This window comes from Rhincodon typus, chromosome 47, assembly GCF_021869965.1.
Source record: "Rhincodon typus isolate 14 chromosome 47, sRhiTyp1.1, whole genome shotgun sequence".
Lineage (NCBI taxonomy): Eukaryota > Metazoa > Chordata > Chondrichthyes > Orectolobiformes > Rhincodontidae > Rhincodon > Rhincodon typus.
Window position 1 is genome coordinate 1,357,083 of NC_063378.1, and position 16,891 is coordinate 1,373,973.

Below are 16,891 nucleotides of genomic sequence, written 5' to 3' on the forward strand. Positions count from 1 at the left end.
AGGAGGTAGATGTTAGTAAGGAAGATGTACTAGAAATTTTGAGGAACCTGAAGATAGATAAATCCCCCATGCCTGATGGGAATTATCCAAGGATTCAATGGGAAGCGAGGGAAGAGATCGCAGGGGCTTTGGCGATGATCTTTTTGTCCTCACTGTCCATGGGTATAATGCCAGAAGATTAGAGAATGGCAAACGCCTTTCCCTTGTTCAAAAAAGGGAATAGGGATAACCCCGGAAATTACTGGCCAGTTAGTCTTACTCCAGTGGTGGGCAAATTATTGGAAAGGGCGGCAAATTATTGGAAAGGGCTCTGAGAGATAGGATTTATGATCACTTGGATAGGCACAGTTTGATTCGTGATAGTCAGCGTGGATTTGTGAGGGATAGATCATGCCTCACAAACCTTATTGAATTCTTTGAAGAGGTAACCAAACACATGGATGAAGGTAGAGCAGTAGATGTGGCATACATGGATTTAAGTAAGGCATTTGATAAGGTTCCCCATGGTAGGCTCATGCAGAAAGTAAGGAGGCATGGGATAGGGGGAAATGTGGCAGATTGGATTCAGAATTGGCTGGCCCTTAGAAGACAAAGGGTGGTAGTGGATGGAAAATGTTCAACATGGTGCTCAGTTACGAGTGATGTACCTCAAGGATCAGTTCTGGGTCCTCTTCTATTTGTGATTTTTGTAAATGATTTGGATGTAGGAGTGGAAGGGTGGATTAATAAGTTCGCAGATGATAACAAGGTGGGTTGAGTTGTGGATAGTGCGGAGGGCTGTTCTCGGTTACAAAGGGACATTGATAGGGTGCAGAGCTAGGCTGAGAAGTGGCCGATGGAGTTTAAACCTGAAAAGTGTGAGGTGATTCATTTTGGAAGGACAAACTTGAAAGCAGAATACAGGGTTAATGGAAAGATTCTTGGCAGTGTGGAGGAGCAGAGGGATCTTGGTGTTCATGTTCACGGTTCCCTGAAAGCTGCCACCCTGGTGGATAGAGTTGTTAAGAAGGCTTATGGTGTGTTAGCTTTCATTAATAAAGGGATTGAGTTCAAGAGCCATGAAGTTATGCTCCAGCTATACAAAAGCCTGGTTCGGCCACATCTGGAGTATTGTGTCCAGTTTTGGTCACCTCATTACAAGAAAGATGTGGAAGTGTTGGAAAAGGTGCAGAGGAGATTTACCAGGATGTTGCCTGGAATGGAGGGAAGGTCTTACAAGGAAAGGTTGAGCAAGCTAGGGTTTTTCTCTTTCGAACGACAAAGGATGAGAGGTGACTTGATAGTGGTGTACAAAATGATCAGAGGTATAGATAGAGTGGACAGCCAGAGACATTTTCCTGGGGTGGAGGTAGCTATTACGAGGGGGCATTGTTTTAAAGTGAGTGGAGGTAGATATAGGGGAGACGTCAGAGAGTGGTAGGGGCGTGGAATGCATTGCCGAAGAGGGTAGTGGATTTGGCTTCATTAGGGGCATTTAAGCGGCTATTAGATAGGCATATGGATGATAGTATAAGGTAGGGGTAGATCTTAAATAGACTTTAGGTTTAGGGTAAAAGTTCAGCACAACATCGTGGGCCGAAGGACCTGTACTGTGCTGTACTGTTCTATGTTCTATGTTCTATGTAAAATCATGTCTCACAAAAAGATTGATGTGGGCAGAGTGGTAGACATTGTTTACCTTGATGTTAGAAAAGCCTTTTACAAGGTTCGACATGGTCGCCTCATTAATAAAGTTAGATCAAATGGGATTCAGGGTGAGGTTGCCAAGTGGTTACAGAATTGGCTTCATGGTAGGAGACAGGGGGTGGTGGTGGAGGTTTATTTTTTCAGACTGGAGGCCTGTGACCAGCAGTCTTCCATAGGGATTAGTACATTTTTTTTTATCATTTATATAAATGATTTGGATGAGAATACAGCAGGCATGGTTAGTAAGTTTGCAGACGACACCAAAGTTGCTTTTGCAATTGTATGAGGTTAGCTAAGATATAAAGGGATCTTGATCAATTGGGTCAACCGGCTGATAAGGGCACAGTGGTTAGCACTGCTGCCTTACAGCACCAGGGTCCAAGGTTCAATTCCAGCCTCAGGTGACTGTCTGTGTGGAGCTTGCACATTCTCCCCATGTCTGCGTGGGTTTTTTCCGGGTGCTCTGGTTTCCTCCAACAGTCCAAAGATGTGCAGGCTGGGTGGATTGGCTAAGCTAAATTGCCCATAGTGTTCAGGGAGGTGTAGATTAGGTGGGTTATAGGGGAATGGGTCTGGGTATGATGCTCTGAGGTTCAGTGTGGACTTGTAGGGCCAAAGGGCCTGTTTCCACACTGTAGGGATTCTATGAAGTGGCAGATTGGTTTGGATAAATGTGAGGTACTGTATTTTTGTAAAACAAACAAAGGAGAAGACTTATATAATTAATGGTAGGGCCCTGGATAGTGTTGTAAAGCAGAGAGATCTAGGGTTTCAGGTACATAATTTTTTGAAATTTGTGTCACAGGTAGGGTGGATAAGAAAGCATTTAGCAAACTTGCCTTCATTATTCAGACCTTTGAGTCTAGGAGTTGGGAAATCATGGTGAGGTTGTTCAGGATGTTGGTGAGGCCTCTTCTAGCGTACAGTGTGCAGTTCTAGTCACCCTGCTATGGGAAGGATATTATTAAACAGGAGAAGGTTCAAAAAAGATTTACCAGGATGTTGCCGGAAATGGAGGGTTTGCAATATAAGGAGAGGCTGGATAGGCTGGGAGTTCTTTCACTGCAGAGTATGAGGTTGAGGGGTGACCTTATAGAGTTTATAAAATCATGAAGGGTATAGATAAGGTGAATGGCAGATATCTTTTCCCTAGCAAGGGGGATTCAAGACTAGGGGACATAATTTTAAGGTGAAAGGAGAAACATTTAAACAGAACATGAGGGGCAATTTTTACATAGAGTAGTTCGTGTACAGAATGAACTGCTGGAGTAAGTGGTGGATGCAGGTACAGTTATAACTTTAAAAACAAACATTTGGACTTGTTCAAGAATAGGAAGGGTTTGGAGATATATGGGACAAATGCAGGCAGGTGGGATTAGTTTAACTTTAGAACAAGGTCAGCGTGGACTGGTTGGACCAAAGGGTCTGTTTCCATGCTGTATAACTCTATGACTAGACAGGGTAAGTACAGGAAGGATGTTCCTGTTGACCCATGAGGGTGGGGAGATGTCCAGAACCAGGGGGCCACAGTCTAAAGGAGACAGGGTAGGACTGAAATGAGGAAAAATGCCTTCACCCAGAGAGTTGTGCCCTTGCCTTCTCTATCAACACATCAATCCCTATTCATATCCAACCAACTGATTTGCATCGACTATAACTTATGATCAGTATTGCCTATAGAATCCTTTGCTCTGAGGTCTGAGAGTATCAAACAAGGTCAGTAAGAACTGTTAGACTTACATCCATATTATCTCACTGACTGTGCACTCTTGTCTGCCTCCTGCTGCTATTTGTAATAATTTCTATTATTGCCTTTTACTCTTATCATTTCTTCAGTTTCATATCAACTCTCATATTATATCTGTACATCTGCTTCTCCTCATCTCTATTCACATTTGATTTCAGCTGACAGAGCAGTGTTCTGACTTATATTATGTGACAGTTTACAACCTGAAAGGGGACCAAATGGCCTCCTCCAGTTCCAATTTCTTATGGTCTTGGGGTACCTCCTCAGGTAAGGAGACATAAACTGTCCTCAATACTCCGGGTAAGTTGAATGCAAATTAATGTTATTGATTTGTTTATTCAGACTGGAGTGTAGAAAATATTGGGGATAGGTTGGCAAGATTAATACTTGAAAGTCCATACCAGAAACAATGTGAAAGCAAATGGTTTAGGAGCAGTTCCCACTTTAATGAAACCCTATAGTAAGCTGTACTGATGCAACTTTGCTTTCATTCTTAGATGGATATGTAGCTTTCCATGTTGTCCCAGTTTCACCTTTGGAAGGAGAGACACTGGAACTGAATTGTCGGGGCAAATACAAATCCCAATGGGAGAGGGAATATGCCTTTTACGGAAAAGGCAAGAAGATCCATTCAATGAAGTCCAAAAGTCATGAATGTTTGTACAGTATTAAAGTAAACGACACCGATGACAGTGGCTGGTACTATTGTAAAATTAACCGGTGGAAATCACAAAATGTTAAGATTCAGGTTCAAGGTAAGTATCTGATGTTACAATCTGTGGTAGACAATGTGCATATTTCTCTGGATTGCTGATGGAAACACTGGAGACATTTTGAATCATACAGTACAGAAGAGTCCCTTTGGCCCATTGAGTCTATCCTGCCAAAGCAACACTAAATCTTACATTGTCCCACTTTCCCGCACTAGGCCCACAACCTTGAATGTTATGACACTTGGAGTGCTCATCCAAGCACTTTGTGGTTGCCCACCTCAACTACCTTTCCAGGCAGTGCATTCCAGATCCCCACCACCCTCTGGATGAAACAATCTTCAAATCCCCCTCCAAACCTCCTGCCTTTCACTTTAAAATTATGCGCTCCCCCTCCTTTTAATTGACCTTTCGACTATGGCGAACAGCTGCTTCCTATCCATCCTGTCCATGCTGCTCATAATCCTACACACCTCCGTCATGTCTCCCCTCAACCTTCTCTGCTCTAAAGTATATAACCCAAGCTTATCCAGCCTCTCTTCATTGCTGAAATGCTCCAAGGATATCTAAGATTACAAAGGAATCTTGATCAATTGGGCCAGTGGGATGGGGAGTGGCAGATGGAGTTGAATTTAGATAGTTGCATATACACTCCACCCTCTGTGTGAAATGTTGCCCCTCAAGTCCCTTTTAAATCTTTCCCCTCTCATCTTAAACTTATGCCCTCTAATTTTGGACTGACCTACCTTTGGGAAAAGACCTCAGTTATTCACCTTATCTATGCCCCTCATGATTTTATAAGCCTCTAAAAGGTCACCTCTCAGCCTCCAATGCTCCAGGGAAAAGAAAAATCATAGTCTATCCAGCCTCTCCTTTTAACTCAAACCCTTCAAACTTGGTAACATTCTTGTAAATCCTCTCTGAACCCTCTCCAATTTAATAGTACCCTTCCTATAGCAGGGCAACCAGAACTGTAGACAGTATTCCAAAAGTGGCCTCACCAACATCTGTACAAGCTCAACATGATGTCCCAACTCCTGTACTCAGTGTTCTAATCAATGAAGGCAAACGTGCCACATGTCTTCTTCACCACCTTGTCTACCTGTGACGACACCTTCATGGAAATATGCACCTGAAACCACCCACTCCTCCATCCAGGGCTCTGTTTGACAGCACTCCCCAGGGCTCTATCATTAGCGGTGTAAGTTCTGCCCTTGTTCATCTCAGCAAAATGCAACACCTCACATTTGTCTAAATTAAACTCCATCTGCCACTCCTCAGCCCATTGGCCCAATTGATCAAGGTTGCTTTGTACACTTAGATAATATTCTTCACTGTCTAGAGCCTTTCCATCTTGTCTTTACAAGACAGCCCACTCATCTGGGGTCTGAGCCAGTCAATGAACTGGACTGTCACCCCTTTTTCTGGACAACATGGAAATAGTTGGGAAGACGAGTGGTGAGAATGTTGCAAAGAGTCTGCAGAGGGATACAGATGGGTTAAGGGAGCGGCAGAAAACCTGGCAGGTGGAATACAATGTGGGGAATGTGAGGTTTTGTAGCCAGGCAGGAAGAATGGAGGAGCTGAATATTATTTAAATGGAGAAAGACTGCAGAAAGCTGTGGACAGAGGGACTGGGGAGTCCTCATCAGTGAAACACAAAAAGCTAGTGTCCAAGGTGAGGGGGTCATAGGAAAAGCAAATAACCTTTTGTTGAAGGAAGTGAGGTACGAAAGTCAGGCGGTTTTGTTAACATTCTACAAGACAGACCACTTTTGGAGCTCTGTATCTGAGAAAAAATAGACTGGCTTCGGAGGCGGTCCTGAGAAGGTCCACTCAGCTGATCCTGAATATGGAGGGACTGCTTGATGCGAGAGAGGTTGAGTAGGTCGGGCCTGCCCTCATTGGAGTTTTGAAGAATGAGAGGCGACTTCATTGAAGGCTCTCAGAGGCACTTGACAGCAGAGATGTGGAGAGAGGTCATTTCCTCTATGTGGGAGTGTCTGGAACCAGAGGGGCATCTTCTCAGAATAAGGGGGTCGCAGCTGAAGACGGAGATGAGGAGGAATTGCTTCTCCCTGAGGGGAGTGAATCTGTGGGATTCTTTACCACAGAGGGCTGTTGAGGCTGGGTCGTTGAGTCTATTCAGGGCTGAGATAGATTTTTAATCAGGGAGCTTATGGGGAATAAAAGGCAGGAAATTGAAGTTGAGGATGATTGGATCAGCCAATGATCTCATTGAATGGGAGTGCAGAGACTCAATGGGCTGAATGGCCTACTTCTGCCCCTATGTCTTATGGTCTTACAGTCTATTAAAAACAATCTGAACCTCTCACAATGAATTCATTTCATTTGTTAAATAAGGTGACCAACAGGATACACAACACTTCCAATGGTCTCCAAGTGGGGCCGTGTGTAATTAAAGTGAAGACAGCATTGCCCCCCACCCCGGCAACCATCCTATCGATAATCCTGGTGGTGACTGATAACATTCAATTAGATCGCCACTTGTACTGGCGGATTCTCTGAAGAGAGAGATGAATGCAGGTTCATAGAGAGAGGGAAGCCATGGGACAAGGTCCGACAGAGATATGAGGAGGACAAACAGTTGGCTTTTGTGTTGTACCCATCCCAGGATTCCTAAAAACTGAAAGAGGTTTGTTTTATTGGGAGAGGCTGAATATGCTGGACTGTCGGAGGTTGAGGGGTGACCTTACAGAGTTATATAAAATTGTGAGGGGCATGGATAGGGTGAATAGCCAAGGTCTTTTCTCCAGGGTAGGGGAGTCCAAAACTAGAGGGAATGGCATTAAGGTGAGACAGGAAGGATTTAAAAGGAGCATGAGGGGCAAATTTTTCAAAGAGGCTAGTGCATGAATGGAACGAGCTGCCAGAGGAAGTGGTAGAGGCGAGTACAATTACAACATTTAAAAGACATTCAGACAGGTACATGAATAGGAAAGATTTAGAGGGCTATGGGCCAACGCAGGCAAATGGGACTAGTTCAGTTTGGGAAACCTGGTCAGTATGGACGAGTTGGGCTGAAGGGTCTGTTTCTGTACTGTATGACTCTGATTCTATACCTCTAGTGGCATCAAAACGGAATTTGAAATTTGGAAAACAAGAGAGAGATAAATTTTTGCCCAATCCTCCATCCTTTGTCTCTAAATACTCACATTCTTCGCCCCTCATCACCATTGCATCTCTTCTTCTGCGATTGCAACAGTTGATTAATGAGTCATGATTGTGTGTTACATTCCAGAACGCTTTGCCAAGCCCGTACTGAGGGTGGAGCCAGCAGCTGAAGTATTCGAGGGGCTCCAGCTTGTGTTGACATGCATTATCAAGATGGCACGGCCCTTGGCCCAGCTTCGCTACTTGTTTTACAGAGACAGCATCGCTCTGGAGGTCGTGCCAAGTGATGGTAGTGTGTTCAACATCAGTGCAGCGACTGCAATCATTTCTGGGAATTACGCCTGTGAAACGATCGAGACGATTTACGGTCTGAGGAAGAGGAGCGACTACATTCACATTTCTGTTAAACGTAACTATCTGACATTATAGCAGAATCCACAGCACAAATTAACAGTCCTTCGAGCCAAAATCAGCCATCTCATTATTCTCTAATCCCTATTTCCCCAGCACTTAGCCCCAGTAGCCTGAGCATTGTGAGTGCACATCTAAATACTTCTTCAATGGGATGAGGGTTTCTGCCTCTCCTATCCTTACAAGCAGTGAGTTCCAGTTCCTCTGAGTGAAAATATTTTTCCTCACAGGCCCGCTAACCTCCTGCCCCTTACCGTCAATCTATTCACCACCCACCACCCCGGCCATTGATCCCTCCATTAAGGGTGAACAGTTTCTTCTTGTCTACCCCATCTATGCCCCTCATCATTTTATACATCTCAATCATGACCCCCTCTCTCAATCCCCTCTGCTCTAAGGAAAACAACCCCAGTCTGTCCAATCTCTCTCCATCACTGAAACTCTCCAGTCCCCAGTGCAACATCCTGGTAAATCTCTCTCTGCTCCCTGTCCCAATGCTGTCACATCCCTCTGATAATGTGGATTCCAGAACTGCACACAATACTCTCACTGTGGTTGCATGTATTCATTCCAAATGCAATTGCAATTGTCACCAAATCTGAGCTTGAGCTGACGCAATACTAACAGAGACAACAAGGTGCAGGGCTGGATGAACACAGCAGGCCAAGCAGCATCATAGGAACAGCAAGGCTGATGTTTCGGGCCTAGAATAAATGATTGTTCGAAGTCTCCCGCGCTTACTCCATCTCGGGATTTTCTTGCTCTTGGTCTGATCACTGAGCTTTCCCAAGCCCAGAAACTCTACAAGCTGAAACAGAAACATCTCCTTCTGCTTTCTAGAGGCGTTCGCTGTCCCTAAGTTGACCGTACGTCCTGAGGGACAACTGTTTGATGGCCAGTGGGTTAAACTGGTGTGCTCGGTTGAAGAGAATCTCTCCCAAGCTTCCTTGTGGTACAGCTTTTACAGAAATGGAGTCCCTTTCCAGTCTCTGTCCACCCACAGTGATTACATCTCCGAGTCAGCTCGTGTGGCGGATTCGGGTACTTACCATTGCGTTGTTACAGACAGTAAGGTGTGGAAACGCAGTAATCAGCTCCATTTGTCCATCAGGCGTGAGTATCATTCATTATTGTTCCTTTTTTTAACCATTAAAGATTCAGGATAGAGGCAAATTATCCCCACATCTCACAGCCATATATTGGTGAACTAGAGATAAATAGCTGAGGACCATGGAAAGGCCATTTAGGACTGAGTTGAGGAGAAATGTCTTCAGCCATACAGTGGGGAGCCTGTAGGATTCACTGATCCAGAAAATTATGGGAAGATACAAAATAGGAGTCAGCCATTTGGCCCTTCCAGCCTGCTCCACCCATTCAATGGGACCATGCCTGATCATCCAACTCAGTCCCCTGACCCACCACATTAGCCCCTAAGAATTCTGTCAAACTCCTTCCTGAACAACATTCAATATTCTGGCCCGATTTCTGTGGCAGAGAATTTTACAGGCTCCCCACTCTCTGGGTGAAGACATTTCTCCCCATCTCAGTCCTACCCCATCTCAGAAACATCCTTCCTGTGTTTGCCCCTGTCTAGTCCTGTTCGAATTTTATAAGTTCCTATGAGATTCCCACCTCATTCCTCTAAACTCCCATAAATATAATCCTAACCGATCTAGTCTCTCTTCCTCTGCCAGTCTTGCCATTTCCAGGAATCGGCCTGGTAAACCTTCGCTGCGTTCCCTTCGTAACCAAAACATCCTTCCTCAGATAAGGAGACAAAAACTGTACACACAATACTGCAGTGTGTGGTCTCACCCTGGACAATTGCAGTGAGACATCCCTGCTCCGAGACTCAAATCCTCTTGCTATGAAGGCCAGCATCCCATTTGTGTTCTTCATCGCCTGCTGCTCCTGCAACACTCACTATCCGCGACTGGTGTACGACGGACAACCAGATCTCGTTGTACTGCTTCCCCTTTTGGGAGACAGAGCTTAGCTTCTCAAAAAGGCTAGAGGGGCCAAGTAAAACTTGGATTATTGTGGATACTTTTGACAATATTAAGAAGGGTGAATAGGTTAGGGCTTTTTTTCTTTGGAGCGTCGGAGGCTGAGGGGTGACCTTATAGAGGTTTACAAAATCATCAGGGGCATGGGTAGGATGAATAGTCAAGGCCTTTATCCCCAGAGTAGGTGAGTCCAAAATTAGACAGCATAGGGTTAACGTGAGAGGGCAATTTTTAAAAGGTACCTATGAGGCAACATTTTCACACAGACAGTGGTACATGTATGGACTGAGCTGCCAGAGGAAGTGATGGAGCCGGGTTCAATTACAACATTTAAAAGACATTGAAATGGGTACGTGGATAGGAAGCCTTTAGAGGGATGTGGGCCAAATGCTGGCAAATGGGATTAGGTGCAGACGAGTCAGACTGAAGAGTCTGTTTCTGTGCTGCATAACTCTATGACAGAGTCCACATGGACACTCTAAACAGGAGCCCAACCAGATCCACCCACCCCCCGATCCTTTCATTTCCCATAGCTAGTCCAGCACATCCCTGGACACTATGGGACAACTTGGTATGCCCCATCCACCTAACCTGCAAATCTTTGGACTGTGGGAGAACCTGGAGGAAGCCCACGCAGACACAGGGAGAATGTGCAAACTCCACACAGACAGTTGACCAAGGGTGGAACCAAACCCAGGTCCCTGGCACTGTGAGGCAACAGTGCCAACCACCGTGCCACTCTTTGGGACCCAAGTTCTAGGACAATAAATGATACAGTAGGCTAGCACCATCAGGCGTACTTTATAATGGTAGATTATTTCAGATCGAACAATGAAGCAATGTTGATTCAAGCTGAATGTGCCTTAAGACATAACCCCGTTAGAAAGAGAGAGAAAACCACATTTAACTTTCAGGTTAATGACCTGAGCATTTACCCATGTTTCTCTCTACATAGACAGTACCAGACATTCATAGGCCCAGCCAACACATGTACTCGATATTTTTATGCATTCCTGGCATATGGGCATCTCTGCCTGAACCAGCATTTGTTGCCTAATCTTAGTTGCCCAGATGGGAAGGTTTTTATGGAGTTCCTTTCTTGAACCACTGCAGTCCATTTCCTGTAGGTAGCTCCACTGTGCTCTTAACTAATGAACTTCTAAATGCTGTCCTATCAAAACTGAAGGGGCGTATATATGTTTCCAAGTCAGAATGCTGAGTGACTTGGAGGAGGAACTTGCAGGGGGTAGTTTTCCCATGTATCTACCGCCCTGGTCCCTCCAGTTGGAAGTGGTCAAGGTGCTGTCTGAGGACCTTTGGTGAATTTCTGCAGTGCTTCATGCAGACAGTACACACTGCTGCTACTGAGCGTTGGTGGTGGAGGGAGTGGATGCTTGTGGATGTGGTGCCTATCTGGAGTCAAGCTTCTCAAATGTTGTTGGAGTTGTACCCATTCTGGCAAATATGGAATATTCCATTACAGTCCTGACTTGTGTCTTGTCAGTGGTGGACAGGCTATGGGGAGTCAGGAGGTGATTTACTCGCTGCAGTTCAGTTTCTGGTCAATGGTAAGCCCCAGGATGTTGACAGTAGGGGATTCAGTGTTGGTATTCCCATTGAACATCAAGGCAGCAATGGTTAGATTCCCACTCAATGGTAATCCTCAGGAGGTTGATTGTGGAGAGGATTCAGTGATGATAACATCAGTGAATGTCAAGGGGTGATAGTTAGATTCTCTCTCAATGGTAACCCCCAGGATGAAGATTATGGGGTGATTCGGTGATGGTAATACCATTGAACATCAAGTGGCAAAGGTTAGATTCTGAGATAGTAAGAACTGCCATTGCTGGAGTCAGAGATAACACAGTGTGGAGCTGGAGGAACACTGCAGGCCAGACAGCATCAGAGGAGCAGGAAAGCTGATGTTTCAGGTCGGGACCCTTCTTCAGAAATGGCGGAGGAGAAGGGGGCTCTAAAATAAATAGAGAGGGGGAGGGTGCTGATAGCTGGTTGGTCAGTGAGGTGGGAGGAGTGGATAGGTGAGAGAGAAGACGGACAGGTCAAGGAGTTGGGGATGAAGCTAGTAAAGGTGATTGTAGGTAGGTAGTGGTGGGGATTGGTCAGTGAGGAGGGAGGAGTGGATAGGTGGGAGAGAAGACAGACTGTCAAGGAGGCAGGGATGAGAGGGTGGCGCTGGTCTTGGGATGAGGTTGGTGATGGGGAGTTTTGAAGCTCGTGAAGTCCACATTGAGACCATTGGGTTGTAGGCTTCCAAGGCGGAATATGAGGTGCTGTTCCTCCAGTTTCCGGGTGGCATTGTTGTGACACTGGAGGAGACCCAGGATGGACATGTCGTCCAGGGAGTGGGAGGGGGAGTTGAAGTGGTTCGCAACTGAGAGGTGTTGTCGTTTGTTGTGAACCAAGCGGAGGTGCTCTACAAAGCGACCTCCGAGCCTCCGCTTGGTCTCACTGATGTAAAGGTTAGATTCTCTTGCTTTGGGGAAGACCATTGCCTGATAAATTGAGTAACTTTTGATTGGGGTGATGGAGGTCTTATGGAAAACACAGAGAAAAAGAAATATTGGGAGTTTTCTCCTTTGAGGTTCACAGGCTGAATTGAGATTAGATAAAAGTGTTGAGTGTCGCTGAAAAGGTTTCACATTGTAATCAAGCTGACTCTATTAAGGCTAAACATAATCAGTGCAGTTAACTTTTCCGAACAGTAGATCTGCTGTTGCCTTCCAGCAAATTGCCCTTTGAAAAAAGATGAAGCTGACTCAATGGTTGGTGTTACAGCGATGATATATTAAACAATCTAGGATTAGATGCCACCAAAATTCATCACGTTCAGATCATTTTGTCTTGAGTGTATTGTTCAGTCAGTTACCAACTCGAACTGGAGCTCTGTATACTGGGATGCTGAGATTGCACTGCATGTTATGTTTATAGCAGTGAGAGGTCAAAAAGATGCAGTGATTGGTCCCTCAACCTTCCTGCTTCTCTCTCTTCCTTCAGCTTTTGAAAGGCCTGTGCTTTATGTATTTCTCACAAGTGGGTTTGTAAAAGAAGGAGAGACTTTACAATTGCAATGTGGGACAAATAAAGGGCGACCTGTTTTGGTACAAAAATGGAAACTTTCTCCATTATACAAGGAGTAATGTTTATGAAGTACTGGCGAACAGTGAAACTGGTGGGTCTTTTCACTGTAAGATATACAACACAAGGCGAGAGAGTGAAACTGTTGAAGATGTCATCACTGGTAGATGAACTTTTGACGCTCATTTATATCAGAAACTTTACATGGAAGTGGAGTGCACTGTGTTCAAAGAACAAAAAACTACAGCACAGGAACAGGCCCATCGGCCCACCTAGGATTGTGCCAACACATGATGCCTTTCTAAACTGAAACTGTTTAGCCTGTAGGTTGGCCATATCCCTCTATCCCCTGCCTATCCATACATCTTTCAAGATGACCGTTAAACGTTGCTATTGTATCTGACTCCACCATGTCCTCTGGCAGCACATTCCAGGTACTTACCACCTTCTGTGTAAAAAAGCTTGCCTCTCACATCTCCTTTAAACTTTCCACCCTTTTATCTTAGACCTACGTCCCCTAGTCATTGACACTACTTCCCTGGAAAATAAAGGACTCTGACTATCCGTTCTATCCATGCCTCTCATAATTTTGTAAACTCCCATCAGGTCGCTCCTCATCCTTTGATGTTGAAGTGAAAACAAACTGAGTTTGTATAATCTCTCCTCATAGATAATGCCCTCCACACCAGGAAACATCTTGGTAAACTGCTTCTGTATCCTCTACAAAGCATCCACGTCCTTCTGGTACTGTGGCGATCAGAACTGTACACAATATTTTCTTGACCTCCAAGCCAATTTTCAGCCAAATGCACATCTCAACATGATTCACCGCTGAAGCTTCATGTTTGTTTGGTCAATAACTTATGTAAGGTTATGTGCCTGAATCGGGAGTTAGTAATTTCTCATGGGGAAAGGTGAGTAGGTTGAGCCTGTCCTCATTGGAGGCGAACTTATTGAAGATTTTCAGATGTACCTGACTGGGGACACGTAAAGAGAGGTTGCTCCCCCTTGTGTGGGAGAGTCTAGTTCCAGAATGGCAATATCTCAGAATAAGGGGAGGTCACCCAATGACGATGGAGATAAGCAGGAATTTCTTCTCTTCAAGGGGAGTGAATGTGTGGAATTCTTTTCCGCAGAAGGCAGTTGAGGCTGGTCATTCATGCCCAACACCCTCTGAGTGAAAAGTCCTGAAATCCCCTCTCAACCTCCTGCCTTTCACTAAAAAAAATGATGCCCTCCTCATTATTGACCCTTCGACTAAGGAGAACAGTGCTTCCTATCCACCCTGTCCATACTCCTCATAATCTTACATGCCTCTATCCAGTCTGCCTTTCAGCTGTCTCTGCTCCAAAGGAAACAACCCGAGCTTATCCAGCCTAACTTCATCGCTGAACCGCTCCATCCCAGGCAACATCCTGGTGAATCTCCTCTGCAACCCCTTCCAGTACAATCACATCCTTCCCTATCGTGTGGAGACCAGAACTGCACACAATGCTCCAGCTGTGATCTCACCAAAGTCCTGTACAGCGCCAACACCCTGTCTCCTGTTACAATCTACACCATTGATCTATCAGCCATAGTTTATTGTATCCCAATCTGATTTTGCGTCCAACTCTTATCACATTTCTTTTACAGTTTCCGACCAAGTTCTAACTCTTGAAGCCAAGCCACAACATGCTCTGAGAGATGAGAAGATTGTAATGACCTGCTCGACCCCATCCCTGTACTTGAAAGGACCTAAGCATTTCCAATTTTACCGGAATAATGTATTAGTGAAAGGAACTGAAGATGGTTCATTCACCATAGAAAGGGCACAGTACGCAGACCAAGCATCTTATCGATGTGAATTAAGAATTGACTATAGAAAGTTGGTTTCAAACAACCTAAACATCACAGTGTCAGGTTGGTCATTCCTTTGTCTAGTTAGTGCTGGTAAATGTTTTGATGATGCCACGTGTGTCTAAGCTGCATTTGTCAGTATTCTCCCAGTGATGGAGATTCAAGGACAGGAGCAGAGCTGCTTCATCAATGACCTTCCCTCCATCATAAGGTCAGAAGTGGGGATGTTCACCAATGATTGCACATTGTTCAGCACCATTCATGATTCCTCAGATACTGAAGCAGTCCATGTTCAAATGCAGCAAGATCTGGACAATACCAGGCTTGGGTTGGCAAGTGACAAGTAACATATGTACCACTCTATCGCCAGGCAATGATCATCACCCATAACAGACTATCTAACCAGTGAATCCCCAGTGTCAACATCCTGGGGTTTAGCATTGACCAGAACTCAACTGGACTCGCCATATAAAAACCCAGACTACAGAGCAAGTCATAGGCTGGGAATACTGCAGTGAGTAACTCCCCTCCTGACTCCCCAAAGCCTGTCTATCATCTACAAAGCACAAGTCAGGAGTGTGATGGAATACTCCCCACTTGCCTGGATGAGAGCAGCTCCAACAACACTCAAGAAATTTGACACCATCCAAAACAATGCTGCCCGCTTGATTGGCACCACATCCACAAGCATCCACTCCCTCCACCAGCGACGCTCAGTAGCAGCAGTGTGTACCATCTACAAGATGCACTGCAGAAATTCACCAAAGATCCTCAAACAGCACCTTCCAAACACATGCCCACTTCCATCTAGAAGGACAATGGCAGCAGATACATGGGAACACCATCTCCTGCAAGTTCCCCTCTGAGCCACTCACCATCCTGACTTGGGAAATATATCGCCGTTCCTTCAGTGTCACTGGGTCACAATCCTGGAATACCCTCCCTAAGGACGTTGTGGGTCTATCTACAGCACATGGACTGCAGCAGTTCAAGAAGGTAGCTCACCACCACCTTCTCAAGGGGGAATTAGGGACAGACAATAAGGTGTTAGCCACCCAGCGATGCCCATGTCCCATGAGTGAATAAAAATAAAAGTCTTGCTGCAGTTGTACAGGGTGAGCCCACACTGTGGACTATTGTGTGTGCAGTTTGGGTCCCCTTATCTGAGGGAGGATGTTCAGGCTACAGAGGGAGTGCAGCGAAGGTTTACCAGACTGACTCCTGGGATAGCAGTACTGATGAATGTAGGGAGACTTGATAGATTAGGAATATATTCACTGGAGTTTAGAAGAATCAGGAGGAGATCTGATAGAAATCTGATAAAATTCTAGCAGGCGATATTAAATTAATATTTTGTGTCAGATTTTACTGTTGAGAAAGAAATGGTGGGTAGTGAACTCAGGGAAATAAGTATCAATGTTTTGGAAACAGTTCACATTCCAGAAGATGAAGCACTGGAAGTCTTAGAAAACATCAAGGTAAATAGGGCAGCACAGTAGTTAGCACTGCTGCCTCACAGTGCCAGGGACCCAGGTTCGATTCTACCCTCAGACAACTGTCTGTGTGGAGTTTGCACATTCTCCCTGTGTCTGTGTGGGTTTCCTCTGGGTGCTCCGGTTTCCTCCCACAGTCCAAAGCTGTGCAGGTTAGGTGGATTGGCCATGGGAAATTGCCCGTAGTGTTCAGGGATGTGGAGATTAGGTGGTTTATAGGGGGATGGGTCAGTGTGGACTTGTTGGGCTGAAGGACCTGTTTCCACACTGTAGGGATTCTATGATCTATGATAAATTGCCAGGACCTGATCAAATATATTCCAGGATATCGTAGGAAGTTAGAGAGGAAATTGCAGGGCTCCTCACAGAAACATTTGCATCACTTATAAACACAGTTAAAGTACTGGAGTGTGGGTAATATTGTGTTGTTTAAGAATGGCTGTAAGGAGAAGCTTAGAAACCTTAGACCTATGAGTCTGACTTCAGTAATTGGTAAGTTGTCGGAAATGATTCTGAAAGATAGGATTTATATGCATTTGGAGAGGTAAGGACTGATGAAGGACAGTCAGCTTGGTTTTGTGTGAGGAAAATTGTTTAATTGTGTGAGGGATGGTTTAAACTAGATTGGCAGGGGGTGGGGAACCGGATTTGTAATTCAGAGGATGAGGTATTCAGCCTTCCAACAGACACAACAGGAAGTGAGGTTGTTAATAAAGAAATGCGGTCGATGGAGCGTAATTGCGGACACTGAGATGGTTTGAGGTGTGT

At 45.1% G+C, this 16,891-nt stretch overlaps 1 protein-coding gene across 1 annotated transcript in view; it reads left to right on the forward strand.

The window, feature by feature from the left end:
* The first annotated feature begins 2,941 nt into the window (after positions 1–2,941).
* LOC109915261 (Fc receptor-like protein 5) overlaps positions 2,942–16,891 on the forward strand; it is a 31,212-nt gene continuing 17,262 nt past the window's right edge. Inside the window, exons 1-4 of the mRNA XM_048620566.1 lie at positions 2,942–2,954; positions 3,931–4,188; positions 7,406–7,687; positions 8,530–8,802. Coding sequence (XP_048476523.1) covers positions 2,942–2,954; positions 3,931–4,188; positions 7,406–7,687; positions 8,530–8,802 — 826 coding nt within the window. The remainder of the gene's footprint in view (positions 2,955–3,930; positions 4,189–7,405; positions 7,688–8,529; positions 8,803–16,891) is intronic.